The sequence below is a fragment of the Corylus avellana genome, chromosome 8 (assembly GCF_965113065.1).
Source record: "Corylus avellana chromosome 8, dhCorAvel1.hap1.2, whole genome shotgun sequence".
In the NCBI taxonomy this organism is placed as follows: Eukaryota; Viridiplantae; Streptophyta; class Magnoliopsida; order Fagales; family Betulaceae; genus Corylus; species Corylus avellana.
Window position 1 is genome coordinate 21,039,639 of NC_142497.1, and position 19,899 is coordinate 21,059,537.

General features: G+C 38.1%; 5 protein-coding genes and 2 pseudogenes across 6 annotated transcripts; 3 read left to right on the top strand and 4 right to left on the bottom strand.

Moving 5' to 3' along the window:
* Window positions 1-154: 154 nt before the first annotated feature.
* Window positions 155-970, bottom strand: LOC132163420 (18.2 kDa class I heat shock protein). The gene has a single exon (XM_059573701.2). The coding sequence runs from the start codon at window positions 880-882 to the stop codon at window positions 430-432; it is 453 nt and encodes a 150-aa protein (XP_059429684.2). The 5' UTR covers window positions 883-970; the 3' UTR covers window positions 155-429.
* A 694-nt stretch (window positions 971-1,664) lies between these two features.
* On the top strand, window positions 1,665-2,886 carry LOC148584265 (uncharacterized). Its single transcript, XM_088518827.1, has 2 exons — window positions 1,665-2,262; window positions 2,381-2,886. Exons 1-2 carry the CDS (start codon window positions 1,665-1,667, stop codon window positions 2,884-2,886), a joined length of 1,104 nt encoding a protein of 367 aa, XP_088374953.1.
* Window positions 2,887-3,374: 488 nt separating this feature from the next.
* Window positions 3,375-4,839, top strand: LOC132163111 (UDP-glycosyltransferase 76E2-like; annotated as a pseudogene).
* A 642-nt stretch (window positions 4,840-5,481) lies between these two features.
* Window positions 5,482-7,218, top strand: LOC132164568 (UDP-glycosyltransferase 76E2-like). Its single transcript, XM_059575101.2, has 2 exons — window positions 5,482-5,971; window positions 6,338-7,218. The coding sequence occupies exons 1-2, from the start codon at window positions 5,482-5,484 to the stop codon at window positions 7,210-7,212; spliced, it is 1,365 nt and encodes a 454-aa protein (XP_059431084.2). The 3' UTR covers window positions 7,213-7,218.
* A 1,686-nt stretch (window positions 7,219-8,904) lies between these two features.
* On the bottom strand, window positions 8,905-9,694 carry LOC132163863 (18.1 kDa class I heat shock protein-like). Its single transcript, XM_059574243.2, has one exon. It carries the CDS (start codon window positions 9,633-9,635, stop codon window positions 9,165-9,167), a length of 471 nt encoding a protein of 156 aa, XP_059430226.1. The 5' UTR covers window positions 9,636-9,694; the 3' UTR covers window positions 8,905-9,164.
* Window positions 9,695-10,990: 1,296 nt separating this feature from the next.
* On the bottom strand, window positions 10,991-11,915 carry LOC132164566 (17.3 kDa class I heat shock protein). The gene has a single exon (XM_059575099.2). The coding sequence runs from the start codon at window positions 11,686-11,688 to the stop codon at window positions 11,206-11,208; it is 483 nt and encodes a 160-aa protein (XP_059431082.2). The 5' UTR covers window positions 11,689-11,915; the 3' UTR covers window positions 10,991-11,205.
* Window positions 11,916-15,053: 3,138 nt separating this feature from the next.
* On the bottom strand, window positions 15,054-19,265 carry LOC132163112 (glutamate--tRNA ligase, cytoplasmic pseudogene; annotated as a pseudogene). The gene is made up of 3 exons (XR_015912935.1): window positions 19,212-19,265; window positions 18,506-18,965; window positions 15,054-15,384 (listed from the first exon to the last, which is right to left on the bottom strand). The product of XR_015912935.1 is annotated as a glutamate--tRNA ligase, cytoplasmic pseudogene (transcript).
* Between the last annotated feature and the right edge of the window lie 634 nt (window positions 19,266-19,899).

Here is a 19,899-nt window from a genome sequence, read left to right on the forward strand (position 1 = left end):
CTTTATACTGACTGCTTAATCAGAAAGTTACAATTAGTATATTTCTTAGCTCTCTCTTAAAGAAATAATAGCATTGGATATTACATACGAATGAGATACTTATTATCAAGAAAATAAACGCATTTCACAGTATTACTTTAAGAACCATTTGATATATACACTATGCGTGGCAATAACATATTAGAAGTTGGAAAACAGAGCAATTGTTGTTAAGAACATAGTGTATTTTCTTCTAGAACCCAACAACCATTTAAGACACACTAAGCAAAGGTCAACATCACAAGAACCGACACAAACATCACAAACTTTAGACGCATTTTATCAAACACCTTCATAACAAACTCAGAGGAGCTCACGATAACCTTCAACAACCCACACACACACAACATATAAACATAGTGACAGACAGGGCAAAGGAAGATCACATATTTAGCCAGAGATCTCGATGGTCCGAACGGTTGGCCTGCTCGCCTCCGCTTTCGGAATAGTCACAGTGAGAACCCCATTGTGCATCGAGGCCTTCAACTGGTCGAGCATCGCATCGTCAGGGACCTTGAACCTGCTCACGAACTTGCCACTCTCGACGCTCACCTGGAGCACTCGGTCGTCTTGGAGCTCCACCAACACGTCCTCGTCCACGAACCCCGGAAGAGAAGCCTTCAGCACGTGGGCTCTCGGGGTCTCCCTCCAGTCGAGCCTGGTGTTCACCGAGCTCCCGAACGGGGAGTGAGGGAAGAGCGTGGAGAGTGTAGAAGCGAAAGGTAAATCGCTGAATGGGTCCTGAAGGTGGTTCTCTCTGAAGCTCCGGAAGACGTCCCACAGGTCTCTGGAGGAGGGATTGGAGACACTGCGCTCTCGCTCATTGTTTGGGACGATCGACATCTTTGCCAAATTGACCACAGAATTTGAGAATTCGGTTTGGGATTTCAGTGTGCGAAAAGCACTTTTCACGTACTCGGCGTAGGTTTTTACCGGATTCTTTCTAGCGCTTTCGCGAAGTGTGCGTGGGCTTTAGCCCAACGATCCAATGGGCTAAATGACATGGTTCTGTTTCTGTCGTTGTTTTACTTTTCTCTTTTCTCTTTTTTAAGTATTTTATTGTTGGTTTTAGAAAAAGACCACCATATGTTTTGGATCCTAAATGATACAAATACAATGATACTATTCGCACCCGTTTCATCTTGACTCATATAAGGTGATTAGCCACTTTAAAAACAAAACAAAACAAACAAAAAAAAACAAAAAACAAAAAATCAAAAAATTACTTAAAACACACTACATTAATCTGTATGAAATCGGAGAAGATATTACTAAAAGCTGTTATCCAAGCTATCATAACTTATTATATGAGTGTTTTCTTTCTCCCTATCACACTTCTTAAGTAGATTAACAAAGTCATGCATAGGTTTTGGTGGGGATATAAAGAAAATACGTCAAAGATACATTGGATGAGTTGGGAACGGATGAAAATTTCTAAGGAAAAATGAGGTTTGGATTTTCGGGATTTGGTTATTTTTAATGAAGCCTTGCTAGCCAAGCAAATATGGAGACTCCTCAAAACCCCAGATTCTTTGGTGGCCCAAATTCTTAAAGCAAAATATTTTCCAAACAATACCATTTTGGAGGCTCAAGTGGGAAAGCGTCCTTCTTTGACTTGGAAAAGTATGCTAACAACCCAGGTAATAATAAAACGAGGGACCATTTGGAGAGTAGGAAATGGAAAGGACATTAAAGTGTGGAGGGATAGTTGGATCCCAAAACCAATCTCCTTCAAGGTGCAATCTTATCGTGGTCAGTACGCTGAAGAAACACAGGTTGCTGATTTCATTGATCCTGAATCTAAGGGTTGGAATAGACCACTAATTGACAGAACTTTCTTAGAGGATGAGGCAACTTTGATTAAGAATATACCTCTCAACCCTCTTCAACCCCCGGATCATCTAATATGGAGGTCCACTGCGAATGGGGTCTTTTCAGTCAAAAGTGCTTACCATATGGAGGTGGAGAGACAAGAGATGCAGAAGGGTGGGGCTTCAACCATGACCACTGGACATGACGTGTGGAAGGCTTGCTGGAACCTTCGGGTTTCAAATACTGTTAAGATGTTCTTGTGGAGAGCCTGTAACAATTTGATGCCAACAAAAGCCAATTTGTTTCGGAGAAGGGTGGTGGATAATGCTCTATGTCCGATTTGTCTCAGAGAGGAAGAAACAATTGCTCATCTTTTATGGGATTGTCCTTCGGCCACTGACATGTGGAGTGGTAGTCCAATCACTTTACAAAAAAGCCCGTGTATGGGACTAGATTTCTATCAGCTGTTTGCTACTGTCCTATCCCGGTGTGATACAAAGGAGGTTGAGTTGTTTGTCGTGACGGCTAGGAGAATCTGGTTACATCGTAACGACGTACGTGGTGCATGGGGGCTTATTCACCCATCCTTCTCAGGTGTTACATGAAGCAAGGACAGCGTTGGATGATTTCCAACGGATTAATGATGGGCAGGATGGCGTGGATAGGCAGACCCGTGAAAAAATTCCAGAACTTTGGAAACCTCCGCCTTTGAATAGGACCAAGGTAAACTGGGATGCGGCTTTAAATAAACAAACTGGTGTAGTGGGATTGGGTTTAATTGCAAGAGATGATAAGGGGCGTTTTATTGTGGCGTGTGGTATAAAGAAGACGATGTCAGTGACGCCGGCGGTTGCTAAAGCAATGGCAGCCCTCCATGCCGTGATGGTTGGAAAAGAGTTAGGCTCTATGGATATCATTTTTGAAGGGGATGCTTTGCAGATTGTGAACACTGTGAATGCCTCAATACCGTGTGATAGCCCCTTCGGGCACTTTGTAGAAGATGTTAAAATGGCTGTGTTCTTTAGGCTCTTCTAGGTTCCAACATGTGGGGAGGAGGCCAATTCTGCTGCCCATGGGTTAGCAAAGAAGGCTTGTAACCATGTCACTGATTTTGTTTGGTGGCATCATATTCCATCTTGTATAGATGGTATTGTCAGGAAGGAGGAATTACTCTCCTCTAACTGATTTGCTCATCATGAGCTGAATAATATTTCAAAACTTCCATTCAAAAAAAACAAACACAACCAGCCAAGATAGCCTCGATTTCCAAACGGCAAGCATCCAAATCTTGGTTATAATTAATGACAACCGATCGAAACCACCAGGGTCACTATATCTGCTTCGAGCTCCAAACACATCCCACCAGGAAATGGCGATCAAACAAAAGCCAAAAGTTGGCCTGCTTTGAGCCGTGGCATCAATACATTAATGTTATGTAACTTATGTGATTACTTCAACTCTAAACCCTCGTCATTGCAAAGAGAGAAGAGAGAGATCTAAGAGAGAAAGAGAGAGAGAGAGGGATGGAAAAGCAAGGAAAGAGATGTCTCCGGCGGGTGGCGTTGGTACCATGCCCTTTTCAAGGCCACATAAACCCAATGCTTCAGTTGGGCAGCATCCTCCACTCCAATGGCTTTTCCATCACTGTCGTTCACGCCCAATTCAACTCTCCAAACCCTTCAAGCCACCCAGATTTCAGCTTTATTCCCTTGCCAGATTTCTCATCCAACCCAACATCTTAGCTGGCGACGGAGTAGGCTTCGTATTGGAGCTTAATGCCAAATTTAAACCTCGTTTCCCAGAATGCTTGGCTCAAGTGATGAGGCAACTCGGCTCCGATGATAGAATCGTCTGCATTATCCACGAGGAGTTCATGTACTTCTCTCAAGAAACGGCAAAGGATCTGAAGATTCCAAGCATCGTCTTGCGCACAGCTAGTGCTTCCAATTTTTTTGCTCGTGATGCCCTTTTCAAACTAAAGGCAGAAAGCCACCTTCCCCTACCAGGTGTATATATACACAGTCCTTATGTTATACATAAATTATGTTCTTACTTTACAATGATCATAACGCATGAAACTAATCCATTAATACTCAAAACTTTTTTAGATTACAGAATCTAGGTTGCATGATCCAATCCAAGAGCTTTATCCACTCAGGTTCAAAGATCTTTCTAATTTTGAAAAATTAGAAAACTTTTTACAATTATTGAGTAAAGCTTGTGACAATGAAACATCTTCAGCCATCATTTATAATACAATTGACTACCTTGAAAATCCATTATTTGGCAAAGATCCAACAGAAATGTCAAGTTCCGATCTTCCCAATAGGCCCTATGCATAAGAGTGCATCGGTCTCCTCTAGTAGCTTATTGGAAGAGGATACTAGCTGCTTGACATGGCTTGATAAGCAAGGTTGTAACTTAGTCATTTATGTAAGCTTAGGAAGTGTGGCATTCATGGACGTCAAAGAGCTTATTGAGATGGCTTGGGGGCTAGCAAACAGCAAGCAACCTTTCTTGTGAGTGGTTCGGCCAAGTTCAATTCATGGTGTAGAATGGATTGAAGTACTGCCCGAAGGTTTTAAAGAAAATATTGGCAAGAGGGGTTACATTGTGAAATGGACACCGCAAAAGGAATTTCTAGCACACGGTGCAGTGGGAGGGTTTTTGAGCCATTGTGGATGGAATTCAACACTGGAGAGTATTTGTGAAGGAATTCCAATGATATGCAGACCGTGCTTCGGAGATCAAAGGGTGAATGCAAGGTATGTAAGTCATGTATGGAAGGTAGGCCTGGAATTGGAGAGTGATCATTGGAGAGAGGTGAGATAGAGAGAGCTGTAAGAAGACCTATGGAGGATGAAGACAGGAAGGAGATGCAGAAGAGAGGAACGAATTTGAAGGAGAGATGTGAACTTTGCATCAGAGAAGGTGGTTCTTCCAACAATTCCTTTTAACGAGCTCATAGACATGATCAAGTCATTTTAATTGCAAAGACGTATAGTATATCAAAGAGAATGCAAAGATGCTTTAAAGCTCGAAAAAAAAAAAAAAAAAAAAAAAAAAAAGGGGGCAAAGATGCTTTAAACATAATATTTTATTTGTTTAAATTGATAAATACATTAAGTTATATTATGTGCGTGGATTCTAATTATGGAGTGTCACGTCAGTCTGTTTAAAAATTACAATATCCAAAACATTTTTCATTTAATTATTTGTACAATGAAGTTCGTCATGCTAGTTTATCATTTTTCACTCTTCTCTATTTATTTTTGTTTACTTATTACGATAAGTAATGACAAGTTACTAAGACCTCCTACTCACTCTAAACAATAGCAAGTGCTAAGTTTTTAGAATTGGCAAATTTAGTATCAAAACATTTGTATGTCGTAAAAGTTAAGTCGGTTGATGCCTCAATCTAATCAAGCAGTTAAAATGTCAAGATTAGGTATGGTTGTTGAAATGTCAGGTTGCTAAACTCAAAAGTGATATTTTGATTTGGCAAGATACCAAATAATTGTTCCAACTATGAACCTTCGTCATTGCATATGCACCGCCGTTTGATACCACTCAGAAAACTGTTTTACCGAAACTCTGTGTATTGTGTATGAGAGAGAGAGAGAGAGAGAGATGCAAGAGGAAGGAAAGAGACGTCGACGTGTCCGGGTGGTGCTAGTACCATTTCCATTCCAAGGCCACATAAACCCAATGCTTCAGTTGGGTAGCATCCTCCACTCCAATGGCTTCTCCATCACCGTCCTTCACGCCCAATACAACTCCCCCGACCCTTCAATCCACCCAGATTTCAGCTTTGTTCCCTTGCCAGACACCTCACCTGACTACGACATCTTAACTGGCGACACATTAGCTTTTCTATTGCAGTTCAACGCCAATTGCGAAGCTGGTTTCCGAGAATGCTTGGCTACTGAAGCGATGAGGCAACATGGCTCCGACGATGGAATCGCCTGCATTATCTACGACGATTACATGTACTTCACTCAAGAAACGGCAAAGGATATGAATCTTCCAAGCATCATCTTACGCACAATTAGTGTTTCCAGTTTTCTTGCTCGTAATGCCCTTTTCCAACTAAAGGCAGAAGGCCACATTCCCTTCCCAGGTATATATATATACACTCACTCAAAAAAACAAAAAAATTCAACATAAAAAAGAAAAATAACATACATGGTCCCTCTATAAAGGAGCTCTTTGTCGTAATTATATTTAGATTACTTTTTATTTCAAAAGTTTAAAATGAGGTAACCGGTTAGAGTATAAACTTATGGCTTCTAATCTAGTACAAAGTTAAATCACCGGTTTAAAACTAATAAAAAAAAATGTAAAGTTGATATTTAATTACTATTGTAAGTGAGAGACAAGAGAAAGAACACACTCCTTATGGTACACATAAATTATCTTCTTATTATTCAATGATCATAGCCCATGAAACTAATTCACTAACACTCAAAACTTTTTTGGATTACAGAATCTAAGACACATGACCCAGCTCCGGAGCTTTATCCACTCAGGTTCAAGGATCTACCTTTCTCCATTTTTACAAATTTAGAAACCTTTTTACAAGTAGTGAGTAAAGTTTCTGGCAATAAAACATCTTTGGCTATCATTCATAATACAATTGACTACCTTGAAAATTCATCATTGGCGAAGATACAACAACAATATCAAGTTCCAATTTTCCCAATAGGCCCTATGCATAGGATTGCCTCAGCCTCCTCTAATAGCTTATTGGAAGAGGATATTAGCTGCTTGGCGTGGCTTGATAAGCAAAGTTGTAACTCAGTCATTTATGTAAGCTTAGGAAGCATAGCATTCATGGACGTCAAAGATCTTGTTGAGATGGCTTGGGGGCTAGCAAACAGCCAGCAACCTTTCTTGTGGGTGGTTCGACCAGGCTCAATTCGTGGTGCAGAATGGATTGAAGTACTGCCCCAAGGTTTCAAAGAAAGCATTGGCGAGAGGGGTTATATTGTGAAATGGGCACCCCAACAGGAAGTTTTGGTGCACTGTGCAGTGGGAGGATTTTTGAGCCATTGTGGATGGAATTCAACGCTTGAGAGTATTTGTGAAGGAGTTCCAATGATATGTATACCATGTTTCGGGGACCAAAGAGTGAATGCAAGGTATGTGAGCCATATATGGAGGGTAGGCTTCGAATTGGAGGGTAAGTTGGAGAGAGGTGAGATAGAGAGAGTTGTAAGAAAACTTTTAGTGGATGAAGAAGGAAACGAGATGCGAAAAAGGGGCAAGATTTTGAAGGAGAGAGTCGAACTTTGCACTAGAGATGGTGGTTCTTCCAATAACTCGTTGAACCAGCTAATAGAGCTGATTATGTCACTTTAATTTCACATATGCTAACATCAAAACTACTTTTTTTTTTTTTTCTTCTGACTGGAGGGATCATATTTCAAGTCCATATATGGAAGTCCCCAAAAAAATTTCCTAATTATATTTAACTGTATTGTGATGATGTATGGCCACTAGTTTATCGAAAAGACTTTTTGCCTTCTGGAAATAAAGGTGCTCAGAATAAGTTGGATCATAGTCTGGATTGGTAACAGAAGTAGTGGAGGTAGGGGAATGAAAACAGAGGGAAGGGGACAGCAATCATCGATAAAGCTAAGAAGTTTTTGGCCGCGTAAATAAGGTAAGAGTTGGGCTTCCCACGTAATGAGGGGGAAAGCTATTATGAATAAAGCCAACAAGACCCATATCCTATCTTCAGTTGACGTGTTGTTATCTTGATCCTGTGCTTGAATGAATATCTTGTTATCTTTATCTTCTCCCTTCTTTGAATTCTTTGGGTGCATGTTATAAGAACTTCATTTCAAGTAACTTGCTTTACCATGAGAGAAATCTATATCCACATTTACCCTGTTTTGGGGACCATAGAGTGAATGCAAGATGAGTGAGTGAGAGCCATATATGGAGAGCGAGTTTGGGAGAGGTAAGATAGAAAGAGCTCGAAAAAGACTTATGGTGAAGGGATGGAGATGTGGAAGAGGGGCAAGAATTACAAAATTTTAAAAAAATTGGCACCCGACATCAACTTTTTAAACCATGTGCGTCTGACAGTTTTGAATCAATAATAATATTAAGCAAATTTTATCGTTTCCTTCAAGCCTTGTGCTGCTTCAATTCGATCCGAGGACGCAAACGCCTATGTTCGTGTTTATCTTTTGCTATCCACTACGTCATTTCCAGTCTTGCATTGAACATCAAAATCATAGTGACATTACAATGCGATCATACCAAGGAAAGAGATTGGTCAACGAAGCAGCGTCTTCGACCCCTTCAAGGATTTTCCCTTCCCTCTTTTCGATTCTACGTTTGTGATACCAAAATCAACTAGAAGAAGGCCCCAAAAGCCAACATGTTCAAGGCCCATCTTCCGGGGCTAAAGGAGGAGGTGAAGGTTGAGATAGAAGATGACAGAGTGCTCCTCACCATAATTTGTAAACCGGAGGGCTCATGCAAGATACTTGACCCAAGTATGGAGAATAGGACAGGGATGGGAAAATCATTTGGAAAGAGGGGAGATAGAGAGAGCTGTAAGAAGACTTATGTTGGAAAAAGAAGGGGAGGAGATGAGGCAGAGGGCAATGGATTTGAAGGAAAAGATAGATACTTCTACAAGGGAAGGTGGTTTCTTACGATTCGTTAAATGAGTTGGTAGAGTAAATCCTATCACTCAAATTATAACGACCTAGGGAAAGTGTTGTGTTATCACTCTAACAAAAAACTAGTCAATTTTGAACTTTTCTAAAATCACTTATAAAACTCAATCTTACATAGTAAATAACCATTGTGAGATTTAGCACTCGTAAGTTCTTTATAATTTACTCAATGAGTTATTCATCTATTCATCTTTAGACTGACTGCTTAATCAGAAAGTTACAATTAGTATATTTCTTAGCTCTCTCTTAAAGAAATAATCGCATTGGATATTACAAACGAATGAGATACTTATTATCAAGAAAATAAACGCATTTCACAGTATTACTTTTAAGAACCATTTGATATATACACTAGGCGTGGCAATAACATATTAGAAGTTGGAAAACAGAGCAATTGTTGTTAAGAACATAGTTTATTTTCTTCTAGAACCCAACAACCATTTAAGACACACTAGGCAAAGGTCAACATCACAAGAACCGACACAAACATCACAAGCTTTAGACGCATTATATCAAACACCTTCATAACAACAAACTCAGAGCTCACGATAGCCTTCAACAAACCACACACACAACACATAAACATGGTGACAGACATGGCAAAGGAAGATCACATATTTAGCCGGAGATCTCGATGGTCCGAACGGTTGGCCTGCTCGCCTCCGCTTTCGGAATAGTCACAGTGAGAACCCCATTGTGCATCGAGGCCTTCAACTGGTCGAGCCTCGCATCGTCAGGGACCTTGAACCTGCTCACGAACTTGCCACTCTCGACGCTCACCTGGAGCACTTGGTCGTCTTGGAGCTCCACCAACACGTCCTCGTCCGCGAACCCCGGAAGAGAAGCCTTCAGCACGTGGGCTCTCGGGGTCTCCCTCCAGTCGAGCCTGGTGTTCACCGAGCTCCCGAATGGGGAGTGAGGGAAGAGCGTGGAGAGTGTAGAAGCGAAAGGTAAATCGCTGAATGGGTCCCGAAGGTGGTTCTCTCCGAACCTCCGGAAGGCGTCCCGCAGGCCTCTGGAGGAGGGATTGGAGACACTGCGCTCTCGCTCATTGTTTCGGACGATCGACATCTTTGCCAAATTGGCCATAGAATTTGAGAGTTCGGTTTGGGATTTCAGCGTGCGAAAAGCACTTTTCCCGTACTTGGCGTAGTTTTTACTGGATTCTTGCTAAAGCTTTCGCGAAGTGTGCGTGGGCTTTAGCCCAACGATCCAATGGGCTAAATGACATGGTTCTGTTTCTGTCCTTGTTTTCCTTTTCTCTTTTTTCTTTTTTAAGTATTTTATTGTTGGTTTTAGAAAAAGACAACCATGTGGTTTGGATTTAAGAATGATACTATTCACACCTATTTCATCTCGACTCATACAAGGTGTTTTAAATGTTTTCTCATATTAGCCGCTTTAAAAACAAAAAACAAAAAAATTACTTAAAACACACTACATTAATCCATATGAAATTGGTGTGAAAAATAGCATTACTCATTGGATTAACATCTCAACAATTTTCTTATCCCTAAAATGGGAAGAGTTGTGAGAGAGTTCAACAAAGGCATAGAACAGTAAGGGCTTGTTTAGTTATGGACTAGGTAGATAGTGTTTTTTTAGAAAGTGATTGATATGATATGATATTAAAAAAAAAAAAAAAAAAAATAGATGTTCTTTTAGTGTTCTTCTAATGTCCTTCTAACTGTGATGTGACTTTTAAAATTATCGTTAAATTTGAGATTATCATTTTTGACTTTTAATCTATTAATGATTTTAAAAGCCATATCAAAATTGAGATGACACTAAGAGAATACTAGAAAAAACACTTAACATTTCTCATAAAATAAATAGAAGATTTAAAGTTTTTGTATGAAAAAAATTATATATATATATATATATATATATATATATATATATATATGTTTTGTAGTATATTTTTTATTTGAATAATAATAAAAAATAAATAATGTGATATAAAAAATAAGAATGTTAAAAAATTGAAAAAATAGAATTTGGCGCGTCTATTACCAAACAAGGCTTAAGGACTTTTTGTTCGACTAGAAATCCATTTGAACGAACAAACTAATCGAACAGGAAAACCATACTTGTTGGGACTTATCCCTTCGCTAACATGTCAAAGTCTAATAATACTTAGCTCAAACTCTTATTAACAAAATATAATCCAATAACTACTAGAAGCTCAAACTCTTATTAACAAAAAATAATCCAATAACTACTAGAAGCTAATGATGATGAATTCAAAAACCAAAACAAACATAAATCTCTCATACTCATTTATCCAAATTATATTTCTCAACTTTGGGTGCTTTGTTACCATAACCAAATTTTAGCTAAAAAGAAGATTAATTTGCAGACAATCAAGCAATTTCTAACCTTAACACATCCCCAAAGACTGTGCTTGTATGTGTTGGCAATGTCAAATTAAAATAAAAATCATATTGCAGAAAACAACAACTTTATTATTAATACGTTTATTACATTCACTTAACATTACATCCAGCACTGAAATTAGCTCCACACATGAAAACGACAAGACTCAAAACACTCTCATTTTTAAACAACCAACAAAGATAAAATCACACGGACGCTTATTATACTGCTATGTAGACGACATGTCGCATTGGAGAGATGACTTGTTAAGGCAGATTTATATTCAGCCCGAAACTTGGATAGCCTTGACATCGGGCTTCTTGGTCGCCACCTTCAGGACCGTGACAGTGAGAACCCCATTCTCCATTGAAGCCTTAATCTGACCCATCTTGGCGTGCTCTGGCAGCCTGAAACGCCGCACGAACTTGCCGCTGCTGCACTCCACCCTATGCCAAGTGTCGTTTTTGTCCTCCTTCTCCACGTTCCTCTCTCCACTTATCTGAATCACTCTGTCGTCTAAGACCTCCACCTTCACTTCCTCTTTCCTGAGCCCCGGAAGATCCGCCTTGAGAACATGGGCTTCTGGTGTCTCCTTCCAGTCGATCCGGTCGTTCGCAAAAGCCGAAACTTCCCAAGAAGATTCGGGCAAATAGGTGGAAAGTGAAGAACGGACTGGAAAGTCCCTGGGAGGGTGCCAGAGGTCGTGAGCGAAGTGATCGAAACCGTTGCTTCGTCGGTCGCCATAGAAGCTTGGAATCAGCGACATCTTTTGGGATTGAATTGAGACAAAAGAAGAATTGGGTGCTGAGGAATTTAATTTAAGCCAATAGATGATGCTTTTTCAGTTTACTTCGACGATGTCGGGGATTGAGGACTGGTTGCATATTTATAACACTTTAAGGAGTTGAGATTTTCCAACTGCCATGCGTCAGCCAAGCGTCAGACATGACCTCCTCTTTCTTCTTCCTTTTCTTCTTCTTTCTTCTTCTTTGTTTTTTTTTTTTTTCTTTGATTGGAGAAGATAGATATTAAAGAAAAATTCAAATTTGAAGTATTAGGACTAAATTTAAGATGATAAAATTCATTTTAAGTGATACTGTCCCTAAATGGTTAATCTTCCACCCATAGGTTTTAGTTTTAAATCAAAAAATAAATTTTGACGTATTAGAAATTAAATATTAGCTTATAAAAATTTAACTAAAAAAAAAACAAAATCTAGCAGGACTAGGAAGAGAGAGATTTTTCTATAAATTTTTTTTTTTTTTTTTTGATAAAGCCACATCAGACTTTGACAGACATTTATCTGTCTCTTGGCAACTTAATAGCATGACTCAACCTTTAAGAGGGCATTCTAGTACTTTCGAGGGCCTTGTTCCTTAGTAACCTTCTAGTGCTCTGGCGGCCTAATGGGCTTCGGACATCATCTTATCTCGCGAAGAATTTAACACTGGCTAGAAAGTTCATTAACGAGAGAGCAGGGCCGGCCACCAGACCCATTAAAAATTCTTGAAGAATCCTCCACAAATCTATCGTCATTTTTCACTAGAAACTATTTTGTATCATTGCTCCTAATAATTATTGGAAGAAAAAAAATGCTAAATTAGTGCACGTGATTTGACGTTTTGAATGGTTAAACTACTTTTAATGATTATGAAAAGTAATACAACCACCTCCTAGCCGATCAGAGGAGAGTGGTCGAACCATTCGCTTGACTTTATTGGTGATTGGAGGAGGTGGTCGAACCATTCTCTTGACTTTTTTGGTGATTAGAGGTGGCTTGATCACCCCCTTTGATTTATCTTCTTCTTTTTAAATATATATTTTATATCCTTGTCTTAGTAATCTTTTATGTAACATATTTCAATCCTCTTTCCCATTATTTAGAAAAGTCAGTCACTAATACAAGTACAAGATATTATTATTATAATCTAAAAAATTAGACATTCAACCTGTAAACACAATGAGCCACAATTACAAGAGTGAAGCTCTTGTATCTGAGCTATATCCTCCCATCATTCAACTCTTAGAGCCTGTTTTGGATTGTGTTTGAGAAATAGAACTTTTAAGTCAAAAAGAGCTTTTGGGCAAAAGCTTCATTTTTAAGCTTTTGCCAAAAGTATTTTTTTGCTATTTTTAAGCTTTTTGAATTCTTAAAAGCGTTTTTAATTTTTTTTACCAAACGAGTATTTTTTTTTTCTTCAAATGAACTTTTTGAGTGTTAAAAGCACTTTTAGACCCCTAAAACGCAATTATAAACAAACTCTTAGAATGATGGGAGGATCTTTCCATCATTCTAAGAGGATACAAGGAAGGATCTTTCTCGCTCTTGATTCCTAAGGAAGAGAGAATAGGAGACTGATAAGTGCTAAATATTCCATATTTGGACCACTTTATTTACATTAGTTAATCCTTTAGTTGTGTTGTTATTTAATGTTTTGTGTTAGTTTTGTGTTTTTAGCATTTTGTAGGTCATTGAAGAAAAACTACAGCTTTAAAGGGAAAAATGCAAAGTTTGGAAAGCATATTTTGAGAAGACCTAGATGATGTGGTTAAGTTTAACCAAGTCAAAAAAAAAATGTTAAATCAGATTAAAGATCAGATTGGATTAAAGTTCAGATTTGATAAAATTTCGGATTGGATTTAAATTCAGATTATGCACACGTCTTAGTATTTTGGCCATAACTTTCTGCTTAAATATATTCAAGCAGCATTGGAAGACTAACTCAAAATACTATAGGTCATTGTGAAATATGATTTTCCTAATTCGGACGGTTACTATGTCAAAATCGCCCCGCAATAAAAGGACACAAATCTGAACGAATCTTATTCCGATTTCAGACTTCTATTTTGACTGGGAGACAGATCTCCGAATTATCTAAGTTTAATAGGGCTTCTAGGACTTCCCTAAGCCTATAAATAGACTTCTTTGCATTCAAAAAAAAGATATAAAATTTCATAGACTAGTTTTGGGATACAATTTTGGAGACAGAATGTAATCCACAGCTTTTCTTTTAGTTTAGTTTTTCTTTAGTTTAGGTTTTATTTTTATGTGGAGCTAATTCCCAACTAAGGTTGAGGATGAAGCCTTACCGATGAAGAACATCAATACTTTCATGTAAGTCTTTATTTATTTGATTTTATTGGGTTTAATATTTAAATTGTTTTACTTATTTTCAATGTGTGGAATGATTATTTGATATATTTTGTGATTCAAAGATACACTTGATGATTTAAGATAATTTCACATAATTGATTGCTTGATTTTATTTGCCTAAATAATTGGATATCCCTTGTGATTTGTTCTACAGATACATTTGGTGTTTCAATTAAGATTTGATATCTTTTGTGATTTGTGCAATGAATTGATACATGAGATGATTTTGATTAATTGTTTGAAGTATAGTAAAACATATCTAAGATTTTAATTGTGAGAACTTCAGATTAATATTGATAAACATTGAAGTATGTTGTTATGATTAGGTGAGTGTGAATTCTCAAACCTTAGTATTTTATCTCTTAGTTTATTTTATTTAGTTTATGTTTATTCTTTAATTTTTAAAACTCAAAAATCAAAACCCTTTTGGAACTAGATTAGGATTTAATTAGTTTAGATATAAATTGTTATTTGAAAACACAATTCCATGTGGGTTCGACCTCACACTTACAATTCATTATATTCCAAACGATTCGTGCACTTGCGAGTATTAAAATTTGCACAACAGAGACCAAACACAAAATGAGCCGCTACCCATCTTGCGTTTGGTAACATTTTCTTAGGTTCTCTCATTCTCTCTACCTTACAGATCAAGAGTGAGAAACATCCTTCCTTGTAACCTTTTTTCCCCTTTTCAATTAAAAAAAAAAACTCTTAGATAAACCCTTGTTTTAAACCATAAAGATCAATTTAGCATTTTTCCCATAATTATTTTACATTTTGATCAATCTGATTTCTTGACTTACTCAAAAAAATAAATAAATAAACAAATCTGAGTTCTTTAATTATTGGCAGCTCGTGTGTCTCGCGTATACCAAGAAAGTTCTAAAGGCGTCAGAAGGTTATCACTTATCACCATATTAAGTAAAGGATAGCATGGCAACCATAAAAACTAAAAAAAGGATTTAAAAAAAAAAAAAAAGAAAGATGCATCTGTATTTCCATACAAATCCATGAAAGAAAGAGAAGCAAAACGCCAATTCTCATCCGATAAAATCACAATAAACCAACAACGATGTTTGTAAATGTTTTACTTCAAACAGGTTTGCCCCTGCCATCTGGGATCGCATATAAAACTATAGGCTTTGAAGGCTTAATAAACGAAGCATCACATCTGAAATATCCCTTCCTCTCCAGCTGCAATACCTCTCCCCGCTGCAAATTCCGCATGTTGGAATCCCCCAAGGCGGCAGTCTCCCTTTTGGTGCATGGGTTAACAACATCAATGAAATCCTCTCCCTCTTCAAGCTGCAATCACAAGATACAAACTAACATGTATCGCACTTTCACATACAGAAATTAGTACACTTTCTGACATGGCAGCCATATCAAACATCTGCAACAGTTCAGACACCATACGAATCTACCTCCGATTTCTAAAGCATATGGGGAATATGGGTATAGTACCTACTTATATATTAGTGCATGACTTACAAGCAATTTTGCTCAACACAATTTAGGATACCACTACTGTTTATACGACTTGATTATAGAAAACAAGCTTATCCATTTAGCCACAAGCACATAACTAAAACTCTGCCACAAGTTAGCACATATGACATAGTGTTTCAGTGGACTAGATTCACAAGTTAATAAATGAAAAGGTGTACTTGTTAAGGTTTTAAAAATTTGGACACAAATATGAAAAACTTTGACATCTGCATCCAAGTCAGCAGATTATAACCAAGAAATCGCTTGGTGCAAGATTTTGTTGGTGTTAGATAATATTATGTTATTGATATTTACTTTCTTTGGTATTCTAAGTCTACTAGGTTTACCTTTCCTTATTTTATTAGGTCTGCATTATTAGCCTATATATATAGGCCCCTTTTATACATTATACCGTGTGATTCAATATACAACTTTATTCTCAACATGGTATCAGAGTTGCCAAAGTGCAAGAGATGGTGATGATGAAGAGGCAGCAGCAGAGACACCTGTGGCAGGGAGATGTAAGGAAGAGAGTTCGAACATACGCCCAATTCTACGCCTGATCCCAATGGTCTAACTTGTACGAGGATCCTGTACATGCACACCAGAAAAGTAAAAAACAAGTTTATATCCAAGTTCACACAGTTGGCCAACAGAAAGAAGATTGAAGGACAATTCAGGCACATGAAAAACTTCAGGAACAGAAAGGGAAGGTGTATTGATAGTGCCTATATTTTTAACAGTCATAATGGAGCCATCAGCTGTGCGAATCAATGAGGAATGAGATGAAGGTATAGATGTGGTAGAGGAAGAAGGGTAAGGTGTCATGTGATTGCACCAAGCAGAGTCAAAGAGCCAAGGGGAAGAGGTACCTGGCAAAACTGAGAGGACAGAGGAAGATGCATGAGCAAGACACGAAAGCCCTCGACGCCGCTTCGCCTGTGTCCCCAAGTTCTTCGCCTGCCTCCCTAGGTTCTGTTCCATTCGAGGATCCAGTCTGCACTCCACCACCTGACCATCGTCGATCCACCCGAGTAAGTTCTCTCCCATCCCATTTACAAGATTTTCATTGCTTTCATGCCTCAGCTACCTTGCATGAGCCTCACTCCTTTCTGGAGGCCTTCACTAACCCTCTTTGGCAGGCTGTGATGAAAGAGGAACTTGATGCTTTACACAAGAACAATACATAGGATTTGGTTGACTTACCTCTTGGAAAATCTGTAGTTGGGTGTAAGTGGGTTTACAAAATCAAGACTTGTTCCGATGGTACTGTTGACAGGTACAAGGCTCAACTTGTGGCTAGAGGTTTTACTCAGGAATATGGTGTGGATTATGAGGAGGCTTTTGCTTCAGTTGCTCGCCTCTCTTCTGTGCGTGCTCTATTGGCTGTTGCAGCCTCTCGACATTGGTCACTTTGTCAAATGGATGTCAAAAATGTCTTCCTTAATGGTGATTTAAGTGAAGAAGTCTATATGCAGCCACCTTCTGGATTATCTCATCCTACAAAGAAGGTTTGTCATCTACGTCGAGCTCTATATGGACTTAAGCAAGCACCTCGAGCATGGTTTGCTAAGTTTAGCACCACTATCTCTCGTCTTGGCTACTCCATCAGTTCTTATGATTCAGCCTTGTTTATTTGCCACACAGACCGGGGTACCATACTTCTTCTACTATATGTTGATGACATGATTATCACTGGTATTCAGGAACTTAAACAGTTTCTGAGTCAGCACTTTGAGATGAAAGATCTTGGCCCTTTCAACTATTTTCTTGGTCTTGAGATCTCCTCTTCTTCTGATGGTTATTATTTAACACAGGTCAAGTATATATCTGAGATACTTTCTAGGGCTAATCTCACAGACAGTAAGATTGTTGACACACCGACTGAGCTTAATACTCGTCTCACTCCTCATGATGGCGAGCCTCTTTACGATTTTACCTTATATTGGCATTTATTTGGCAGTCTTACTGTCACTCGACCTGATATCTCGTATGCTATCCATCAGGTGAATCAATTTATGGTTGCACCTCGCTTCACTCATTTCTCAACTATTCTATGCATTCTTCGGTACCTGAATGGGACATTATTTCATGAGCTTTATTTCTCCTCTCAGTCTCCTCTACAGCTGCATGCTTATACTGATGCTGATTGGGCGGGTGATCCAACAGATCGTCGTTCTACCACTGGTTATTATTTCCTACTTGGCACCTCGCTTATCTCTTGGCGAAGTAAGAAACAGACTGTTGTTGCTCGATCTAGCACCGAGGCAGAATATCGTGCTCTAGCTGACACTACCACGAAGCTTCTTTGGTTGCGATGGGTGTTACATGATATGGGTGTCTCTCTTTCTTCTGCTACTCCTGTATACTGTGACAACAAGAGTGCTATTCAGATTGCTCATAATGATTTTTTCATGAACGGACAAAACATATTGAGATTGATTGTCATTTTGTTCGTCATCATCTTCTTCAGGGCTCACTACAGCTTCATTCTATCATGTCCCGTAATTAGCTCGCAGACATCTTTACAAAATCACATCCTTCAGGGCGTTTTCATGATCTTGTGTCCAACCTCAAGTTGGTCTCTCGCACTCTACCTTAAGCTTGTGGGGAGCTATTAGATAATATTATGTTATTGTTATTTACTTTCTTTGATATTCTAAGTCTATTAGGTTTACCTTTCCTTATTCAATTAGGTCTGTATTATTAGATATTAGGCCCTTTCTATACATTATACCGTGTGATTCAATATACAAGCTTATTCTCAACAGAAGGAATGAGAGTATCAAAAAAGCAATGGTCCATCTGGTTGTTACTGAACTTTTCCACCCTAATGTTTTAATATTTCATATGAAGATAATTACTCGCATTGCCACTCCAGAATGAATTTACATTTCCTGATTAAAAAAGCATACACTATCAATTAACTAGCACGTACCTTCTTCTTTGTAATTAGATAGTCAAACTCCACCAGTGTGAGGTTAACTAGTTCACTTGTTTCAGGCAGCCAAGTAAGCTTCAACTTTGACAGATCCTTCAAGGTGCAAAACCCCTGTCAACTGTGTGATGATCCCATCTTGGCCCTTCTCTATTGTCTTTACTATGGCATTTCCCCAATCCATCAATGTTATTTCCTCATCTACCGAGATGGATTCGGCATCAGCATGCTCAATCCATATCCTCTTTGTGTATGTTGTACACTTCTCCCCAGCACCTTCATATTTCTTATGCCTAGGTATGATGCGGCTAAATGGTTCCTCAGGACCATTTGTCAGGGTCAACAGCACAGGCCTTTCTTCAACGGCAGCAGTATGTCGGGGGCACACAGGATCAATGATCTTCTTATTAATGGTCCAGAGTTTATCCCATTCCAACAGATTGAGATTTTTTGATGCTCCCTGAAACAGAGTAATACAGAGATAACCAATAACCTTTTCATGGAGATGACAATCTAAGAATGACTATCTAGTACAATAAATCTGAGCAAACCTATGAACAAACAGTTTCACAATCTGGAACTAATCAAACAGTTGTAAGAAGCATGAAAGAAATGTAGAAGGTTTTGAATCTGAATTTCCTACAAACACCTATTTCTCACTTGTTTTCATATTGGCAATGAAAGTTATATCAATACTTGAAATTACCTGTTCAAGAATAAATTGTATCAATGCTTCAACTTTTAAACCTCTACGAATAATTCATTCCCATTAGCGTAGCTTTTACTGGATTCTTTCTAGCGCTTTCGCGAAGTGTGCGTGGGCGTTAGCCCAACGATCGAATGGGCTAAATGACATGGTTCTGTTTCTGTCGTTGTTTTTCTTTTCTCTTTTTGCTTTTTTAAGTATCTTATTGTTGGTTTTAGAAAAAGACAACCATATGTTTTGGATCTTAAGAATGATACTATCCACACCCATTTCATCTCGACTCATATAAGATGTTTTAAATATCTTTTCATATTTGTCACTTTAAAAATAAACAAAAAAAAAATTACTTAAAACACACTATATTAATCTATATGAAATTGATGTAAAAAATAGCATTACTCTTTGTTTGGATCAACATTTCAACAATTTTCTTATCCTTAAAATGGGAAGAGTTGTGAGAGGGTTTGACAAAGGCAGAGAACAGTAAGAGCCTGTTTGGTAATAAACTTGGTAAGTAGTATTTTTTTTTTAAAGTGATTGATGTGATATAAAATAAATAGAAGATTTAAAGTTTTTGAATGACAAAAGTTATATATATATATGTGTGTGTGTGTGTTTTGTGGTATATTTTTTTTTTTGCATAATAATAAAAAATAAGTGATATGATATAAAAAATAAAAATGTTAAG